Here is an 18,338-nt window from a genome sequence, read left to right as displayed (position 1 = left end):
CCCTGTGGGTCACAGGGGCCAAACAGTTGGGCCATCATCAACTGCTTTCCCAGGCACATTAGTAGGGAGCTAGACTTTAACCTGAGCTACTGGGTCTTGAACTGGTGCTTTTGTGGGATGCTGGCATTGCAGGCGGTGGCCATGCTGGCCTCACCAGTAGCTTTTGCTAGGTGGCCTGAACTCCTGGGACCTGCTAATACCACTTCCTCTTTGTGACACTCCAGCCCCTAGAGGGTAGGAAGTAGCTTTCTGTTGAGATTAATCTCTGGACTACCTCACTGTTTCCAGTCTGGTTTCCCAGCTCTACTATTGTCTTTAGGCTAATGCCTTGTTAAATTCCTCCAAGTTGAAATAGCTAGAATAGTTTCAATTTTTCTTATAGCATCTCTTATTTATGTATCTCTTCACTTTAGACTATTGCCTTCTCTAGCAAAGCTAATTTTTTTAAAGATTGATTTATTTGAAAGAGTTACAGAGAGAGAAGAGAGGCAGAGAGAGAGGTCTTCTGTCCGCTGGTTCACTCCCCAGATGGCCACAATGGCCAGAGCTGCGCCGACCCGGAGCCAGGAGCCAGGAGCTTCTTCCAGGTCTCCCACACAGGTGCAGGGGCCCAAGGACTTGGGCCATCTTCTACTGCTTTCCCAGGCCATAGCAGAAAGTTGGATTGGAAATTGAGCAGCCAGGACTAGAACTGGCACCCATATGGGGTGCCGCGCTTCAGGCCAGGGCATTAACCTGCTGTGCCACAGGGCTGGCCCCCAACAAAACAAATCTTTTTAAGACTTAATTTGAAAGTCAGAGTTAGAGAGGAGAGAGGGAGAGAGGGATACAGAGTAAGAGGAGAGGTCCTCTATCTGCTGGTTCACTCCCCAAATGGCCACAATGGCCAGGGCTGGACCAGGCTGAAGCCAAGAGCTTCATCTGGATCTCCCCTGTGGGTGCAGAGGCCCAAGGACAAGCCATCTTCTACTTTCCCAGGCACATGAGCAGGGAGCTGGATCAGAAGTAGAGCAGCTGGGACTTGAACCAGTGCTCATGCAGGATGCCAGCATTGCAAGTAGTGGCTTAACCCTTTATGCTACAATGCTGGCCCCAAAGCTAATCTTTTATCACCGAACTCACTGTGAGAAGACAGATTGGATGCTTCCTAGATCTTTGCTTCCTGAAGTAAGCGTTTTTCATGTCACTTCTGCCTCTTGAGCCATCACCCTTTTCTCTCTTTAACAGCCACATGCTGTTGGTTTCTCCTACTAATCTTAAAATAGAATGACACCTGGCATTTGCTGGTCAGCAAGGTGCACAAATACTTTAAAGGTCTCTCACTGTCCAGCTGGGTTCCAGAGATCACCTGGCAATATCCATGGAACTATTTTGGACTGAAGAGGGGTCTTCTATATTTCTGCTTCCTGGTTTGGGTTCCTATTTCTTGAGCTTGTAAGGAAAAGACAGGACAAAGAGGAGGCATGCTATGAACCCACAGCCAGATACAAGTTTAGTAAGGGAATAAAGCTGAGAGGTGGCTCATTATTGGCCCATATACAGGTGAATACATAGCGGATTATATAATCCTTGTCTATATAATCCTCGTCTATATAGACAAGGCAGCTGAGGGTCACCAGGGAGAGGGTGTTAGGTGACAATGATCAGTTTGTGTGGGCTAGTAAGACTGAGGCAGGGTCGAGCTGGTTTGAGGAAGAATGCAGGGGGCTCGGTAGCCCTTGCAGGATTGGATCTGCTGTCAGTTATGTGTGCAAGGAATTAAAATGGCTCTAAGGCTTATGTCCTTGCTCTGTCAGAGTTAAAAACTGCAAATATGAATAATTGGCATATCTAAATTCTACATCTGAGCCTCTCCAAGTTCTGTTAGAACACTATCATGAATTTTACAATTGTCATTTGATGTCATAACATGTGTATGAAAAACGTGTTTTTGTTTAGTAAACATAAAATAGTACTACATAGCCTGGTTCTTTTCACTGTGTGCTGACATATGAAGAGCTGTTGAAGTTTCTGTGATTCGCTATTTAGTTAAGGCCAACACTTCATTTAAAAATGCCTACTTAGGGGCAGAGGTTTAGTCTTGCTTAAGATGCTCACGCCCTGTGTCTGGTGTGATTCCTGGCTCTGCTCCCGATTCCAGCTTCCTGACAACGTATACCTGGGTGACTGTAGGTGATGGTTCAGATGGCTCAGTCCCTACCATTCACAGAAGAGTCCTAGACTGAGTTCCTGGTCTGTTCCTCCCATTTTGGACATTTGGAGAGTGAAGCAGCTGACGAGAGCTCTGTCTTGCTCTCAATGCTTGCTTCTCTGTCAGTGTAAGACCTTGCACAATTTTCATTTTTATATACAAATGCAGGAAGCACATCTAAACAACTGGAGACTGTAGGAGCTGCACATCTTAGTCCAGGTAAACAGCTTTACTTGAGGTTTGTTCAGAGCATAGTCGCACTGCACGTCCTGCTGTTTTCCTTAGTGGCCACCTATGTGGCCTTGGGGTCTCTTTCTTTGCAAGGCAAAATGGCAGTGTGAGGTAGGGGGCAGGAAGAGAGTGATTCTATCCACTGGTTTATTCCCCAAATGGCTACAACAGCTATATCTGGGATGGGTCAAAGCCAGGTGCCAGGAACTCCATCCTGGTCCCGTACATGGGTGGCAGGGGCCAAAACACTGGGACCATTATCTACTGCCTTCCTAGGCTCAATAGCAGGAAGTCAGATCAGAGGCAGATTAGCTGTGAGGAAAACTATCATTCTGATATGGGATGCTGGTTTCACAAGGGGCAGCTTGGGGCCAGTGCTATGGCTTAGTGGGTAAAGCCACCACCTGCAGTGCTGGCATCCCATATGGGTGCTGGGTCATGTCCTAGTTCTTCCACTTTTTTTTTTTTAATATACAGAAGATCAATCTAGTGTATACTAAGTAAAGATTTCAACAGTTTGCACCCACACAAAGTATAGAGTACTGTTTGAGTAGTAGTTATACTGTTAATTCATAGTACAACACATTAAGGACAGAGATCCTACATGAGGAGTAAGTGACTCCTGTTATTGATTTAATAATTGACACACTCATTTATGATGTCAGTAATCACCCGAGGCTCTTGTCATGAGCTGCTAAGGATTTGGAAGCCTTTTGAGTTTGCCAACTCTGATCTTGTTTAGAAAAGGCCACAATCAAAGTGGAAGTTCTCTCCTCCCTTCAGAGAAAGATACCTCCTCCTTTGGCCCCTTCTTTCCACTGGGATCTCACTCGCAGAGATCTTTCATTTAGGTCACTTTTTCTTTTTTCTTTTCCCATGGTGTCTTGGCTTTCCATGCCTGAAATATTCTCATGGGCTTTTCAGCCAGATCCGCCTGCCTTAAGGGCTGATTCTGAGGCCAGAGTGCTGTTTAGGACATCTGCCCTTCTATGAGTCTGCTGTGTATCCCACTTCCCATGTTGGATCGTTCTCTCCTTTTTAATTCTATCAGTTAGTATTAGCAGACACTAGTCTTATGTGATCCCTTTGACTTAGTCCTATCATTATGATCAATTATGAACTGAAACTGATCACTTTGACTAGTGAGATGGCATTGGTACATGCCACCTTGGTGGGATTGAATTAGAATCCCTTGGCACATTTCTAACTACCATTAGGGATAAGTCTGGTTGAGCATGTGCTGAACTACACGTCTCCTCCCTCTCTTATTCCCACTCTTATATTTAATGGGGATCACTTCTCAGTTAAGTTTCAACACCTAAGAATATGTGTTAATTATAGAGTTCAACCAATGGTACGAAGTAGAACAAAAAACTAAAAGGAATAAAATAGTAAGTTGTTCCTCGACAGTCAGGACAAGGGATGATCAAGTCATTGTTCTAGCTCCTTCCTAATGCATCTGAGAAAGCAGCTAAACATGGCCCATGTGCTTGGGCCCCTGCACTCTGAGACCTGGAAGAAGCTCCTGGCTTTCAATAGATCCAGCTCTGGCCATTGTGGCCATTTGTGGAATGAATTGGGAGACGTAAGATTGATCTAACTCTGCCTTCTGCCTCTCAAATATTTTAAAAAGGGGGGCAGCTTAACCCCCTGTGCCACAATACTCACCCAGGAGGTTTCCTTACTTGAAAGGCAGAAAGATCCTCCATCTGCTGGTTCACTCTCCAGATGGTCTTGACAGCTGGGACCATTAACAGGGAGCTGGATTGGAAGCTGAACAAGGGGGCACTCCAATATGGACATGGGATGCAAGGACTTAACCCCCTGTACCACAATGCCTGCTCCTGGGTTTTTTAAAACTTGAAACAGACTAACTTGTCTCCTGCCCAGACCTCCTCATTCCTGAATCATTTACTGCTCCAGTGGCTTTCATACTGTTTGCCGCCTCATTGTTTGGAGTCATCACCATCTCACTCTTGCTGTTCCTCCTGCATCACCTGCTCTTGCTGATATGTTTGCTGTGTCCACTTCTGTCTGTGCATCTGCCGAGTCTGCTGCTGTTTCTCCTGCAGAAGCAGAGCACACTCAGCACAAGCAATTGTTTCCGGTTTTTGTCTTTTGTGCTGCTGCTGCTTCTGGGTGTTCCTCTTTGCCGCCTGTTTGACTTCTGCCTCTGCTTCCTCTGCTGCTGTGGCTCCTTCTAGATCTTGCTGCCGCTGCTCCCTGTGCTGAATCTGCTGTCCTGCCGGTTCTGCGTTCTTCTAGCCTCTGTTGCTCTACCCCTCCTGTGGCTGCTCCTGCAGCTCCTCAGCTCCTGCTTTTTCTGATTCTGCCGCTGTTGCTTCTGCGTCTTATGCTGCATGTGCTGCATCTGCTGCTGCTGCTGCTGGTGTGTGTGTGTTGCTGCTACTTTTGTGCAGCTCCTGCTCCTATTTCTGCTGTTTCTTCTGCTTGTATTAGTGCTGCTGCTTTTTTCCTTCTATTTCTGCTGCTGCTCTTTCTGTTTCTTTCTGTGTCTTTTCTTTCATTGCTACTGTTTCTGCTTTATCTGCTGCTTCTGCTGGTACCTCTTCCACTTCGGCTTTTGCTCCTTCCACTGCCTCTGTGTCTGCCAAGTCTTCAGCTTCTGTTTTGTCTCCTGCTTCTCCTTTTCTTCCTCCTACTCATCCTCTCTTTGAGACTTAGAGATGTCTGCCATCTGTTGGTTCACTCCCCACAATGCCCATACATTTGGAGCTAGATTGGAGCCAGAGCTGAGAGCCAGGAACTCAACCCAGGTCACCCATGTTAGTGACAGGAACTCAATTATGTGAGTCATTGCCACTGCCTCCCCAGGTCTGCACTTGCCAGGAACTGAGCCCAAGTACTGTGATATGGGATACCAGCATCTTAACCACTAGGCTAAATGCCTATTCCCCTTATTATATATTTTTTTTGGCATGAATTTGATTCTTTTAAAATGTGCTTTCAGGGAAAATTCAGATGTTGGATTCCTTCATACTCAGCTTAGGATTCCTGGTGACAGAAAAGACTATAAGTCATATGATTCAACAAGAGGTGAGTTGTAAATAAGAAAACAGATAACAAGAGCTCCAGAAGCCTCAAAGAAGGCTGTGCATAGGTCTCTGTTTTCTTTCTTTCCCACGAATGCCTTCTCCAATTCTGAAAAGGCTGTGAGGACTTTGAACTTCATTTTGCAAGCTGTACCTCGGGAAGAGAGGAGAAAACTTCCTCTGTCAGAAAGCGTGTGTCGTCTTATGTAAGTAATCTTGTCCTGTTAAGTGTTGTTAGACAAAATCTCATCGTGGTGCTACTTCAGTCTGTCTTCTTACATGGATGACTTCTGCCTTTAGTAAGTGCTTTGTGCACCTGCAATGCACACTAGGCAATGAAGGAGAACTGAGGAAAAGAGGCAGACTTTGCTCCTGTTTTATTATGGGTTGTTTTGATTCATCTTAAAACACAAGGTGAAATCCTTTCTCAGGCTATCAATTCTTTCTCATTGTGAATGTGACCTCGAGTAGTGACTCTGGGAAGAATGCAGAGACTGCATGATCTTCAGATCCTAGCTTTGCCCCTCCTGCTGGTTGCATCCGAGCACAGCTTTATTCTCTGTACTTCAGGCTGCTCCCCTGTAGATGGCAGTCGGCAACAACTCCCTGAAATTATTGGAGCGGTCAAGTGAAGCAGTCTATTAACACGGTCTGCACGCTGCCGTGGAGAAAGGCTATGCTCTGAGATTGCCAGTTATTTATCAAAGCAGTAGGGCGTGGCATTTGTATTGCTTTGCAAGTAATGGAGTTTTGGGTGACGTGGTTATAGCTACATAATCGTTGCAGCATGAAGTTTGGAAGTAAGGATATAATCTGACTATGGGAAGAACAAAACTAGCACTGTTCTGAAATTTGAACTCAAGAGGGTGACCATGGTAACTGCTCACCAGCATGGAGTATGTCATGCATATGCCATGCAGCTGTGACTGGCGAGTTCACCATGGTGTAGAACTGAAGGAGGCGGCGACTGTGTAGCTCCTTGACATCATGTTTGTCCATGTCACTCGTCATTTTTACCCTGGATTTTTCCTAAATTTTTTTTCATTGAATACATTAGTGAAATCACTGCCTTTAGTGTTTTTAGATTGGAAGAGCAGCTGAGCTGAGGTTTTCCTCCTAAAATTTCAGACTAATCCTATGGTCATGCTATCTGTATATTCAGGAGTCTGAATTGTTCTGGACTTCAAGAGTGAGACCTGCAAGTGTAAAGTTAAGCAGAGCCTTAGTAGTACTGTTTTAAGGCTTTTATTGAATAGTAACAGATCAATCCACTTATGAGAAACTAAGCTATCACAAGATTTCTTAATCTCCTCTTTAAAATGGGAGTTACTTTAGACATTAAAGAAAGGTCAATGCCACATTTCTTAACTTTTACTTGAAATTCTTAATATATGCAGGTACTTAAAGTTTGTGGAAAATGAAATTAAAAGATTATTTTTGGTATAAAAATTTGGAAGTCTTATGCACAGATTTTCATATTAGGCACTTTTTGTGAATTTTTTTGTAAAGATTTATTTGTCAGAGATTGATCAGTCTTCCATGTACTGGTTCACTCCTCAAAGTATTGCAATAGTCAAGCCTGGTCCAGGCTGACTCTAGGAGCCCAGAACTCCATCCAGTTCTCTTATCTGGGTGCCAGGGACCCAAGTATTTGGGCCATCCTCCTCTGCCTTTCCAGGCATATTAGCGGGGAGCTGGATCAGAAGCAGAGCAGCTGGGACTCAAAGCTGTGCTCCGATATGGGATGCTAGCTAATGTCACAGGTGGTGGCTCAACCTGCTGCACCATGATGCCAGACTCTTTATGAACTTTAAGACCCCCTCTCATGTATGAATCTCACTTTTTGGTGCTAATATAAAACTATCCTTTAATTGTTTCCCACAAACTTTTGGAAGTAACCTCATACAGTATAGGAGTCTATGTTTTGGTATGGTAATAACTTAATCTCATCACACATCTACACTGATCAGTTTTTAAAATTGGATCAAATGAATCAGAAGAGGGACTCGCATGGCTGTCTCACCTGTTCCAGGTGTCAGACTATGTAAAAAGTCATAAGCCCTCACAGGCTGCTGGAGTGGTTATAAAACCTCAGTCATAGCATTGGATGCATCCTCAGATGATCAAAATGAATTCAACTTCATTAGGGGGAACTAGAACCTCAGCAGGTAGAGTTCTAGCTTCCTAAAAATCATGCATTGGTCTCTCATCAGTAAACTCCAGAAGGTTTCCAGAAAAATCTGATACTGATAGGTCGATGCTGAATTTGAAATCGTTTCAAAAATGTATATCTTGGTCTTAAAATATAATGCTGGTTTAATAAGATTTTGCCACTTGATGTTCATTTCAGTAAAATGTAATCTATCTAAATGTTTCAGGAAAGACTTTGCAAGGACCATCTTAACTGTGGGTGGTAAGACTTTTTAAATACTTAGTATACTAAATGTAAGCATCTTGGAACTCAGAATAAATCACAATCAAGCTCTTTAAATCGGTATTAGAATTTTATTCTTAATTTATTGATGTTTGCATCCTGAACACTAATAATCAAGAATTACACTAATTTGCCAGTCAGCTTTATTAAATTTTAGCATTTTGCCACATCTACTTCAGTTTGTTTTCTTAAAAGAAATCAAAACTAGGGAAATTGCCTTGTGTTCCTGTCCCTAATCCTGTTCCCCTCTTTGATTTAGATTAGATTTGTTTATTCCCAAGCAACTTTTTCTGCATTTTCTGTTTTCATAAGCAACCTACATTATAGTTAAGAAAATTTTAATTTTTTAAACACAATCAGTTTTAACTGATTTAAGTTTTTATTTTATTGGAGAGACAGACAAGTAGAGTTCCAATCCGCTGTTTATTTCTCAAATGCCCACACCAAAAACTAGGAGCTGGGGTCATCGCTGTAGCATAACAGATAAAGCTGCCGTCTGCAGCACAGGCATCCCATCTGGGAGCTGGTTCAAGTCCTGGCTGCTCCACTTCCAATCCAGCTCTCTGCTAATGTGCCTGGGAAAGCAGCAGAAGATGCTCCAAGTCTGTGGGCCCCTGAAGCCATGTAGGAGACCCAGAAGAAACTCCTGGCTTTGGATTAGCCCAGCTCTGGTTGTTGCAGCCATTTGGCTCTTTTTCTGCTTGTCTAACTCTGCCTTTCAAATAAATCTTAAAACAACAAAAACTAGGAGCTAGAAACTCAATCTAGGTCTCTGTGGGTGGCAGAGAGCCAGGCACTTGAGCTGTTACCTGCTGCCTCCCAGGGTCTGCAGTAGCAGGAAGCTAGAACCAGGAACAGAGCTAGGACCCAAACCTACACACTCCACGTGGCATATGGATACCCCAACTGGTGGCTTACCCACTGGGAAAAATGCCTATTCCTGGGAAGTATATAAATGGCATCCTATTGGACATATTTTGCTGCAACTCCCTCTTTAGCTTTCTTTTTCTTAATTTTCATTTTTTAAAAGATTTATCTTTTATTTGAAAGGCAGAGTTGGAGACAGAGGGAGAGACACATCTTGGACCTGCTGGTTCACTACCCAAATGGCCACAATGGCTGGAGCTGGGCCAGACCAAAGATGGAAGCCAGGAACTTCAGCTCCGTCTCCCATGTGGGTGCTGGGACCCGAGCATTTGCTGCTTTCCCAGGATCGTTAGCAAGGAGCTGGATGTGAAGCGGAGCAGCCGGGAGTTGAACGGGCACCTATATGGGATGCCTTTGCTGCATGTGGGGGCTTAACCCGCTATACAGCCCCTGATTTTTGAGATTTAAACATGTTGATATATGTAGTTTTTAGTGTCTTCTGTGAAATATATTAAGTTATCTTAGGATTTTGTAGAATAAATATTTTTAGAGCTATTTAATGAACTGCTTTTGGTGTGTTTTTAAATGTAGCAAAAATAAACCCATAACTAATTTTTGAAAAACTTATATATAGTTGACTTATTGGTTAGATTTTTCTCCCACCATTTCTTGATTATAATTTGAATGATGATCATTACTCCAGGATATATCTTGCTCTACATTTGTGTGACAGAATGCTAGACTTTTAAGGTGAAATCTGTAAGGGCAAGTGCTATCTCTGGAACTCATTTCCTTTTTTGCTTTGTGTCCAGAATTATCAATGTCTGCCATGTTTTGACCTCTAGATTATGACCAGCAGGTTTCAATCTCTGAAACCTTGTGTAGGCTGACAACTAAAACAGCAAGGCAGGAACTTGTCCATCAGTGGTTTGAGGATGATGCCATTGCTGAAGCCTTCAAAGAAATTAAGGATCGAGAATTCGAGACGGTGAGAGTCCTGATCGTAACAGTGGCTGTGAATACTTGTTCAGTCTCCGCTTGGTACTTGACAGCGAGTTGAACTTAGGGGAGAATCTTCTTCAAAGTGTTTGAATTGCCTTTTTTTTTTTTTAAAGTGACTTGTTTATTTTATTTGAAAGGCAGAGTTAGAGATCTTCCATCCACCAGTTCATTCCCCAATGGCCACAACAGCAGGAGCTGGGCCAGGTTAAAGCCAGGAGCCAAGAGTTTCTACCAGGTCTCATGTGGGTGCAGGGGCCCAAGCACTTGGACCATCCTCTGCTGCTTTTCTAGGAGCATTATCAGGGAGTTGGATCAGAAGTAGAACAGCTGGGACTCTAATTGCCCATTTTGGATGCTGGTGACAGAGGCAACAGCTTTATCCACTGCCACAACATTGGCCCCTCAACTGCCATTTTTTGAAAAAGATTTGAGAGGCAGAGTTACAGAGGAAGAGAAAGAGGTCTTCTATCCATTGGTTCACTCCCTAGATGGCCTCAACATCCAGAGCTGGCCAATCAGGAGACAGGAGTGTCTTCTGGGTCTCCCATGGGAAACAGGAGCCCACCACTGCTTTCCCAAGTGCATTAGAAGGGAGCTGGATCAGAAGTGGAGTAGCCGGGACTCGAATCAGCACCCATATGGGATTCCAGCACTGCAAGTGGAGGCTTAGTCTACTATGCCATGGCACCGACCCCTCAACTGTTTTACTTAAACTCTCTGCTTCACAAGGAAGAGGACCAATTTGAAGTCAATACAAACAGAGGTAGTATAGACAAGGGACAGAACTATGTGAATTTGATGGATCTGGTCAAAGAAAATGTCTTGGAATTGTAAATGGACTTGGAGGGGTATGGACAATTGGAGAAGAGGAGAAAGCATCTTAGCCTTGCAGAGAGTAGCAGTGGTGATGGCAGGAGACTAGCAAGGATGGGGGCAAGTTCTGGTGGCTGAGAAGTATTGTGGACTGGATGTGTTGGGAGCTGTCCAGGGTCTAAAATTTGGAGGAAAGGGAATTTTCAAGGTCTTCTGTGCATGCAGGGCTCATCTGGATTGTACCCTTAAAGTAGCAAAAAAATTTACTTGTGGCTTTATCTACCTTCAGCCTCAAATAGCGAAAACATTTCGCCTCTTTTCAAAATTTCTTACAGTGAGAGGTTCTCTTAGGAGAAGGCAAAAGTCTTAGTAACACTGTTCATGTTAAGGATGCCCTTCTCAGAATTCATGTAATTTGGATTTTCTTAAATCTGAGCCATTCTATCATTGCAGACTCTGAGCTATTGGCCACTTATAATGTAGTTTCTTCTCCAAGATTCCATGTGATCTGAATGGAAACAGGAGTTCAGGGCTGTCCCAAGCTTGAGTTTGAGAGTTAAAGCTACTCAGAGAATATGTTAGCTTCCTTTTAGGAAATGAGAGTGAAGTTTAACCTAACTGGTTTTCATTGCCCCACCACCTTCCCAACTCCCAAGACAGACGAACATATCTCATGTCCATCAGTAAAAGCAGCAGTACATGGAAATGAATACACCCTGCAAAACACTTCACAATTACAAAGTGAATTACTAAGTCGCCTCCCTGACTTAGGTGGCAAGGAAATGGTTATGTGGAGCCTAAGCATCCTGATCTGTAAAATGGGAATAAACCCTGCTTCAAAATTGAGAATGCATTGAAAGAAAGTGCCTGAGCTGTTGGGGGCTTTTGACCTGAATTTCTCCCCTGTGTCATTTATACATCTGCTGTAAAAGTGATGAAAATAGGAAAAGGACATCTCATTTCCACGATTATCCCCCGACCCCCAGAGCAATCAACTTCTTACTTGCATTACTCTCACATTAAAGGCTTCCTCTGCTGATGTCTACTTGGTGCTGAACGTAGATGTGAAGTGTGATGAGCATTCAATCACAACAGCAAGTCCTTGCTAACAAAAGGGAACACATCCCTGGATCTGTATCTCTTTGCCTTTCCTGAAACCTGTTGGTGAGGAGAACTCTTAAAAATAGTCTTTGTTCTTAGAGCATAAGTCTGGAGAGAAAACCAAGGGATAGAGAATTGCTGAAGAGGAAAATGGCAATGGATGAGACACCCAGATAAATGCAGAGTTGATTGATATTGTGGGTGGGTTTGTGGTTGACTCTTGCTGGGCAGGTGTTAGGAAGGTAGACACCCAATGGGCGAGTCAAATATTGTAACCTAGGTAATGTGTATTTCTCTTGCTTCTGACCCAGTGAAATATAAATGTGCAAATAACTCTGGAACTCCAAGTATTCCTCAGCTGAGACACTTATGGTTGGGGGGAGGGAATTTGCTTGTGAAAACACGTGCCTCTTGATCATGGCAAAGTGTTGTTAATGTGTAGTATTGAGTCCCTGTGAAACCTCGTGGTGTTGCTGGATGCTAGCCATTTAGAAGCTGGCACTGGTCTCAACGTGCTGGTCAGAGTAGTAATACATAAAACATCTTGTTTTTAAATTAAAATGTCTGAATTATTTGCTTTGTAGGATAGTCGCCGCTTTCTCAATCGCCTAAATGACAGACTTGGCGACCAAAGAAGGTAAGATGCTTTTTATAGTATTTTATTGACTCAATGTGTTTTGAAAATGTCTAATATTTTTAAAACATGTCTAGGACCTGTTTCATTTTAGGAGAGTGCTATGGAACTGTCCATTGACGAGAAATCTAGGGTGATCAGACTTTCTACCCGGTGATTCACTTGAGTGACTTTAAAATGATCTGTTAGTGCCGGCACCGCGGCTCACTAGGCTAATCCTCCGCCTGCGGCGCCAGCACACCGGGTTCTTGTCCCGGTTGCCCCTCTTCCAGGCCAGCTCTCTGCTGTGGCCCACGAGTGCAGTGGAGGATGGCCCAAGTGCTTGGGCCATGCACCCCCTGGGAGACCAGGAGAAGCACCTGGCTCCTGCCATCAATCAGCGCGGTGCGCCAGCCGCAGCGCACCGGCCGTGGTGGCCATTGGAGGTTGAACCAACAGCAAAGGAAGACCTTTCTCTCTCTCTCTCTCTCTCTCTCTCTCTCTCTCTCCCCCCCACACACTCTGTCAAAAATAAAAAAAAATTATCTGTTAGTCTTTAGCATGTTTCTTTGACTTGGGACATTTTTGATACTACAGCCTCCAGAAAGTCCATAGATTTTGTGAAGAGTGATTTTTTTTTTTAAGAGGCTTGAGGTCATTGGGGATAAGCATCTAATGGACAGTTGAGTTCATGATGGGCTAACTTCTTTCTTAGGGAATTCTGCAAAGCCCTTTGGTTGAGACAGCACAGCAGTAAGCATGGTTCATAGACTACCAGGTGGAGCTTTAAAATCCTTTTGTGGAAGTTTCCCATTTGTATGTTTGAAACCCCCTACCATACCCCATGCAAAGAGACTTGATGGTGTACGCTAGATATGAGTATTCTTGTTGCAGAGGCTCTGGGTTGTGCTTGGGATCAATCTATAGTTCACTTGGTAATTGTGAGGTGTTTTGCAGGGTGTACTCATTTCCATGTATTGCTGCTTTCGCTGATGGACATGAGGTATGTTTGTCTGTCTTGAGTTGGGAAGGTGGTGGGGCAATGACAACCAGGTAGGTTAAACTTCACTCTCGTTTCACAAGGAAGCTAACATCCTCTCTGAGTAGCTTCAACTCTCAAACTGATGTGTCCATACCGTTACTGATGGTCCACTTGAGGGCTCTGGGCTATATGGTTACTAGTGAAAAGGAATTTTAGGATCCACACTGTACATATGAAGTCAACTATGGAAACCTTGCCTCATTTTACCCTCTTGATGGGAAACATTCATGCAGAAGCAAGGGGGTGATTTCCTTGCCTCTTTGCTTCTAGTTGATGCCTCCTCATTTCTCTGAATTGGAGCCACTCTTTCTCTTCCTATACTATAAGGCATGGAAGTGTAGGACTTTATAAATGATGTGCCTTCATAGGAAAGTATCTGATGGTCCAAGTATAGTGCTTTGTAGTCTAAGGTTGATCAGTTTATTTTCACCCTCTTTGGTTTCTGGAGGAACAAGGTCCTTCATGTAAAAACGCCCCCAAATACAGCATCTCCGTTTCAGGGTAAGGCCATCACAGGTGTTGGACTCGTGACACAGCTGAGGCTTCCTGGTCTTGCTTTCAGAGTGTCCTCATCAACCATTTCCTTGGTTTAGCTTCAGCCTGCCGTTGCCTCTGAACTCAGGACTTCACTGCTCATTCTTTGGAATGGATTCCGGTCGTCTGATGCCTGTATCTCGGCTCCATCCGTGTTTTTCTTCAGGTTGCTGTGAGGATTCTATTCTCTGTGTGGGTCATCTTTCCAGTTTCCATCAGCTTCTATCGGGTTCCTTACACTTCACCATACCCTGGCTTCCAGTACATGTGTGGTGGGGTGAAGCCTACATTTCACCAAAGCACCAAACAAAGTACAGGAAGGACAACCCCCTCAAAGCGTGGTGCCAGGCTAACTGGATCTCCCTAGTCAGAAGGTGGAAACTTAATTTCTTCCTCTCCCATACAAATAAAGATGGAACACAGATCTGTAAGAGCTGAAACTGTGGAACTACTAGGAGAAAACCTAAGAGAAACACCTTAAGACCCTGATACAGGCAACATTGTTTTCGATAATACCCACAAAGCACAGCAACAACAACAACAAAAAACTAGGCAAATGGGACTATATGAAGCTAAGAAGCTCTTTCAGAGCAAATGATTAACAGTGAAAACTGACTGGATGGGACAAAATATATGCAAACTCTTCATCTGACAAAGGACTAATATCCAAAATATGACACTCAAAGTATTCAAAGAATCCCAAACTAATCCAGTTAGGAAATGGGCAAAGGATCTGAATAGAAAAGTTTTATTTTGTTTGACAGGCAAAGAGACCGACAGAAAGAGAAAGAATAAAGATAGAAATAGATAAATAAATCTCTCCCATCTGCTGCCCCCCCCCCCCCCCACCCAGCCCAATGCCTGCAAGAGCCAGGGCTGGGCCAGACCAAAACAGGAGCCAGAGTTCATTCTGTGTCCTGCATGCATGGCAGAGACCAAGTACCCATCACCTGCTGCCTCCCAGGGGAGTGCTTTAGCAGGAAGCTGGATCACAAGCGGGGCTAGGACTCGAACCCAGGGACTCCAGTATGGGATGGAAGTGTCCCAAGTGGTATTTTAACTGCTGAGCCAAATGCCTGCCCCCAAATAGACATTTCTTAAAGAAATACCATCAGTCAACAAATACATGAAAAATGCTCAATACCACTAGCTATCTGAGAAATACAAGTCCAAAGCACAATGAGATCATCTCCAGTTAGGTTATCATGTTGATATCTGAAGCAGATATGACAAAATGTTAAAAATTGATAAATCTATGTGTGCTCATTGAGTCTTCTATATTTTAAATATTTAAAAACAAATGCTGGGAAGGGTATGAAGATAGAAACTTGAATAGTGATGGGAATTTAAATTGGTATAGTCATCTTACTAAATGTTTATCTTCATCTACTTGAAAGGCAGAGAGACCTCCTATTTGCTGATTCATTCCTCCCAGATACCCACGACAGGTGGGGCTCCCTAGGCTGAAGCCGGGAGCTCCATCTGCATCTCCCACATAGATGGTAAGAACCTAATTACTGGGCCAAAATCAGCAACCTGGCAGGCGCATTAGCAGGAGGCTGGATTGGAAGCAGAACAGCCAGACTGAAACTAGCACTCTGATACAGGATGTAGCTGTCCCAAGTGGTGCCCTAACCCACTGTGCCTCAGCACCTTCCCAACTCCCATATTTATCTCAGCACTGCTCACAGTGGCCGAAATACAGAACCTAAGCATCTTATCAATGGATAGATAGTGTGTGTGGTGTCTATGTATGTTCATAGAGTAGAACATTCTCCCTCTCTGCCTTTCAAATCTTAAAAATTAACCTGCTTAAATTTGCATTTGAATAATTTACTTGGAGTAGTTATAGCATATTTTTCTTTTTTTGACTTCAAGTTGTATTTACATAAGTTTTCATAAGTCAAGTACACACTTAAATTGTTAATAATAAGCCGGCGCCACGGCTCACTAGGCTAATCCTCCATCTTGCGGCGCCGGCACACCGGGTTCTAGTCCCGGTTGGGGCGCCGGATTCTGTCCCGGTTGCCCCTCTTCCAGGCCAGCCCTCTGCTGTGGCCAGGGAGTGCAGTGGAGGATGGCCCAAGTCCTTGGGCCCTGCACCCCATGGGAGACCAGGAGAAGTACCTGGCTCCTGCCATCAATCAGCGCGGTGCGCTGGCCGCAGCACGCTGGCTGTGGCGGCCATTGGAGGGTGAACCAACGGCAAAGGAAGACCTTTCTCTCTGTCTGTTTCTCTCTGTGTCCACTCTGCCTGTCAAAAAAAAAAATTGTTAATAATATATCTCAGGGCTGGTGCTGTGGTGCATGAGGTTAATCCTCTGCCTGCGGCACCGGCATCCCATATGGGTGCCGGTTCTAGTCCCGGCTGCTCTTATTCCAATCCAGCTCTCTGCTGTGGCTTGGGAAATCAGTAGAAGATGGCCTGAGTGCTTGGGCCCCTGCACCCACGTGGGAGACCAGGAAGAAGCTCCTGGCTTCAGATCTGCACAGCTCCAGTTGTTGCGGCCATTGGGGAGTAAACCAAAAGAACAAAGACCTTTCTGTCTCTCCCTCTCACTGTGTGTAACTCTACCTCTCAAATCCTCCGCCTGCGGCGCCAGCACTCTGGGTTCTAGTCCCGGTTGCTCCTCTTCCAGCTCTCTGCTGTGGCCCAGGAAGGCAGTGGAGGATGGCCCAAGTCCTTGGGCCCTGAACCTGCATGGGAGACCAGGAGGAAGCACGTGGCTCCTGGCTTCAGATCGGCGCAGTGTGCCGATTTAGGGGGTGAACCAACGGAATGAAGACCTTTCTCTCTGTCTCTCACTATCTAACTCTGCCTGTCAAAAAAATAAAATATCCCAGATTTTCTAAAAGGAATTTTAGGATTGTAGCATTTTCAAGATTGTTGCTTGTATTTATTATAAAGTGTATTTCACTGATTCAGCTGTTTTTTTGCCTTGAAACTTAATGTAAAGAAATATTTAAAAATATGAAATAGTAGGTATTTAACATTGGTAAGCTTTGTTAAAAATTATTCTTGTTAGCAAAACTAAGATGACAACTATTATGGCTCTATAGGTAATAAAATATATAAGCAATACTTTATTATAGTTGAAAATTGTGTGGCTAGAGTCATCTGAATCATTTAAATGTGTGTGAAATACGTGAAGATAGTGACTTTTTTTTTGGAAACAGGTACATGAAAATGTGCTTTTCCTATTTTGCACAAATCTAGCTAAGAAGGGAAACAGTAGAATGTTAGGATAGTATTATTCCAGGAAAAGCACAAATTCTGTTTGTAATGGAATAAATTTTGCCTGACTCTTTAACATGAATTTTCTGCTTAATTCATACTGAATTTTTCTTATAGATGAGAAAACCAGCAGATGAAAAACTAGAGAAATTTTGGATTGATTTCAACCTAGGAAGTCAGAGCATCACTTTCTATATAGACAATACTGAGGTAATGGTGTTTAATTCCTCAAGAGACCTAACTGCTTATGGATTGTTCCTGTGTGTGTGTTGTATGCTCATGAGTTTCACAAATTTGTCTTCCAGAGTGCTCTGTGGGATCCAGTAAGACTGTGCAAAGAAACAGTGGTGAATTTCAGCATAATAGGTAAGGTGGTAATTTTTAGCTACCCCATATCCAATGCTGTTTGTTTCTATTTCTAGTATATTATTTCAGTATATAGGTTAGGTAGTTGTAGGGAAGGTACTGATCTATGCCTTGAGATAGAGGGAAGGTTACATGGTATGATGGAAGGCACACTGGGCTCAGGGCCAGCATCTGAGTGATAGAGCTGGTGATCCCTTTGTTTTGTAACTTTGAGGTTCAAATATTTCACTAGTTTCTCATTGTAGAAGCAGATATAGTCCTCCAAAAATTAAAAAGTGCACTGTATAATTCCATCCTATTTCTGCATATATATCAAAAAGAAAGCCCCAAAAGATACTACTGCCATATTAATTGGAGCATTATTTATGGTAGCTGAAATGTCTAAGGAATTCAAGCACCTGTTGAGGAATGAATGGATAAATAACCTTGGTATCCACACATACAATGGTGTATGGTTCAAATTGAAAAAGGAAGGGAATTTGACACATACTGTAATTTGGAGGATGCTTGGAGGCTAAGTGAAATAGCAAGTCTCAAAAAGACAATTCCTATACAATTCCTCTTATCCCTGGAGATTTCAAATGACTTATGGAAAAACGGAGTTAAGAGATAAATTAAAAAATTTCTCAGAGATGGTGCTGTGGCACAGCAGGTTAATGCCCTGGCCTGAAGCACCGGCATCCCATATGGGCACCTGTTTGAGACCTGGCTGCTCCACTTCCCATCCAGCTCACTGCTATGGCCTGGGAAAGCAGTAGAAGATGGCCTAAGTCTTTGGGCCCCTGCACCCACGTGGGAGACCTGGAAGAAGCTCCTGGTTTCGGATCAGCACAGCTCTGGCCATTGCGGCTAATTG

The 18,338-nt window shown here is 43.7% G+C and overlaps 1 protein-coding gene across 6 annotated transcripts in view; it reads left to right on the top strand.

Annotated features, from left to right (window-relative positions):
* SYCP2L (synaptonemal complex protein 2 like) overlaps positions 1 to 18,338 on the top strand; it is a 131,323-nt gene that overhangs the window by 10,460 nt on the left and 102,525 nt on the right. For all 6 annotated transcript variants that reach the window (XM_089333402.1, XM_089333399.1, XM_051855852.3 and 3 more), the window contains 8 exons: positions 5,394 to 5,479; positions 5,593 to 5,681; positions 7,854 to 7,888; positions 9,622 to 9,764; positions 12,277 to 12,329; positions 13,263 to 13,308; positions 17,234 to 17,326; positions 17,422 to 17,482. In XM_089333402.1, the coding sequence (XP_089189528.1) occupies positions 5,394 to 5,479; positions 5,593 to 5,681; positions 7,854 to 7,888; positions 9,622 to 9,764; positions 12,277 to 12,329; positions 13,263 to 13,308; positions 17,234 to 17,326; positions 17,422 to 17,482 (606 nt within the window). The remainder of the gene's footprint in view (positions 1 to 5,393; positions 5,480 to 5,592; positions 5,682 to 7,853; positions 7,889 to 9,621; positions 9,765 to 12,276; positions 12,330 to 13,262; positions 13,309 to 17,233; positions 17,327 to 17,421; positions 17,483 to 18,338) is intronic.

This window comes from Oryctolagus cuniculus, chromosome 5 (genome assembly GCF_051225735.1).
Source record: "Oryctolagus cuniculus isolate XC-2025 breed Fujian yellow rabbit chromosome 5, ASM5122573v1, whole genome shotgun sequence".
NCBI lineage: Eukaryota > Metazoa > Chordata > Mammalia > Lagomorpha > Leporidae > Oryctolagus > Oryctolagus cuniculus.
The sequence above is the reverse complement of the archived record's forward strand: the minus strand, read 5'-3'. Positions and strand labels throughout refer to the sequence as shown.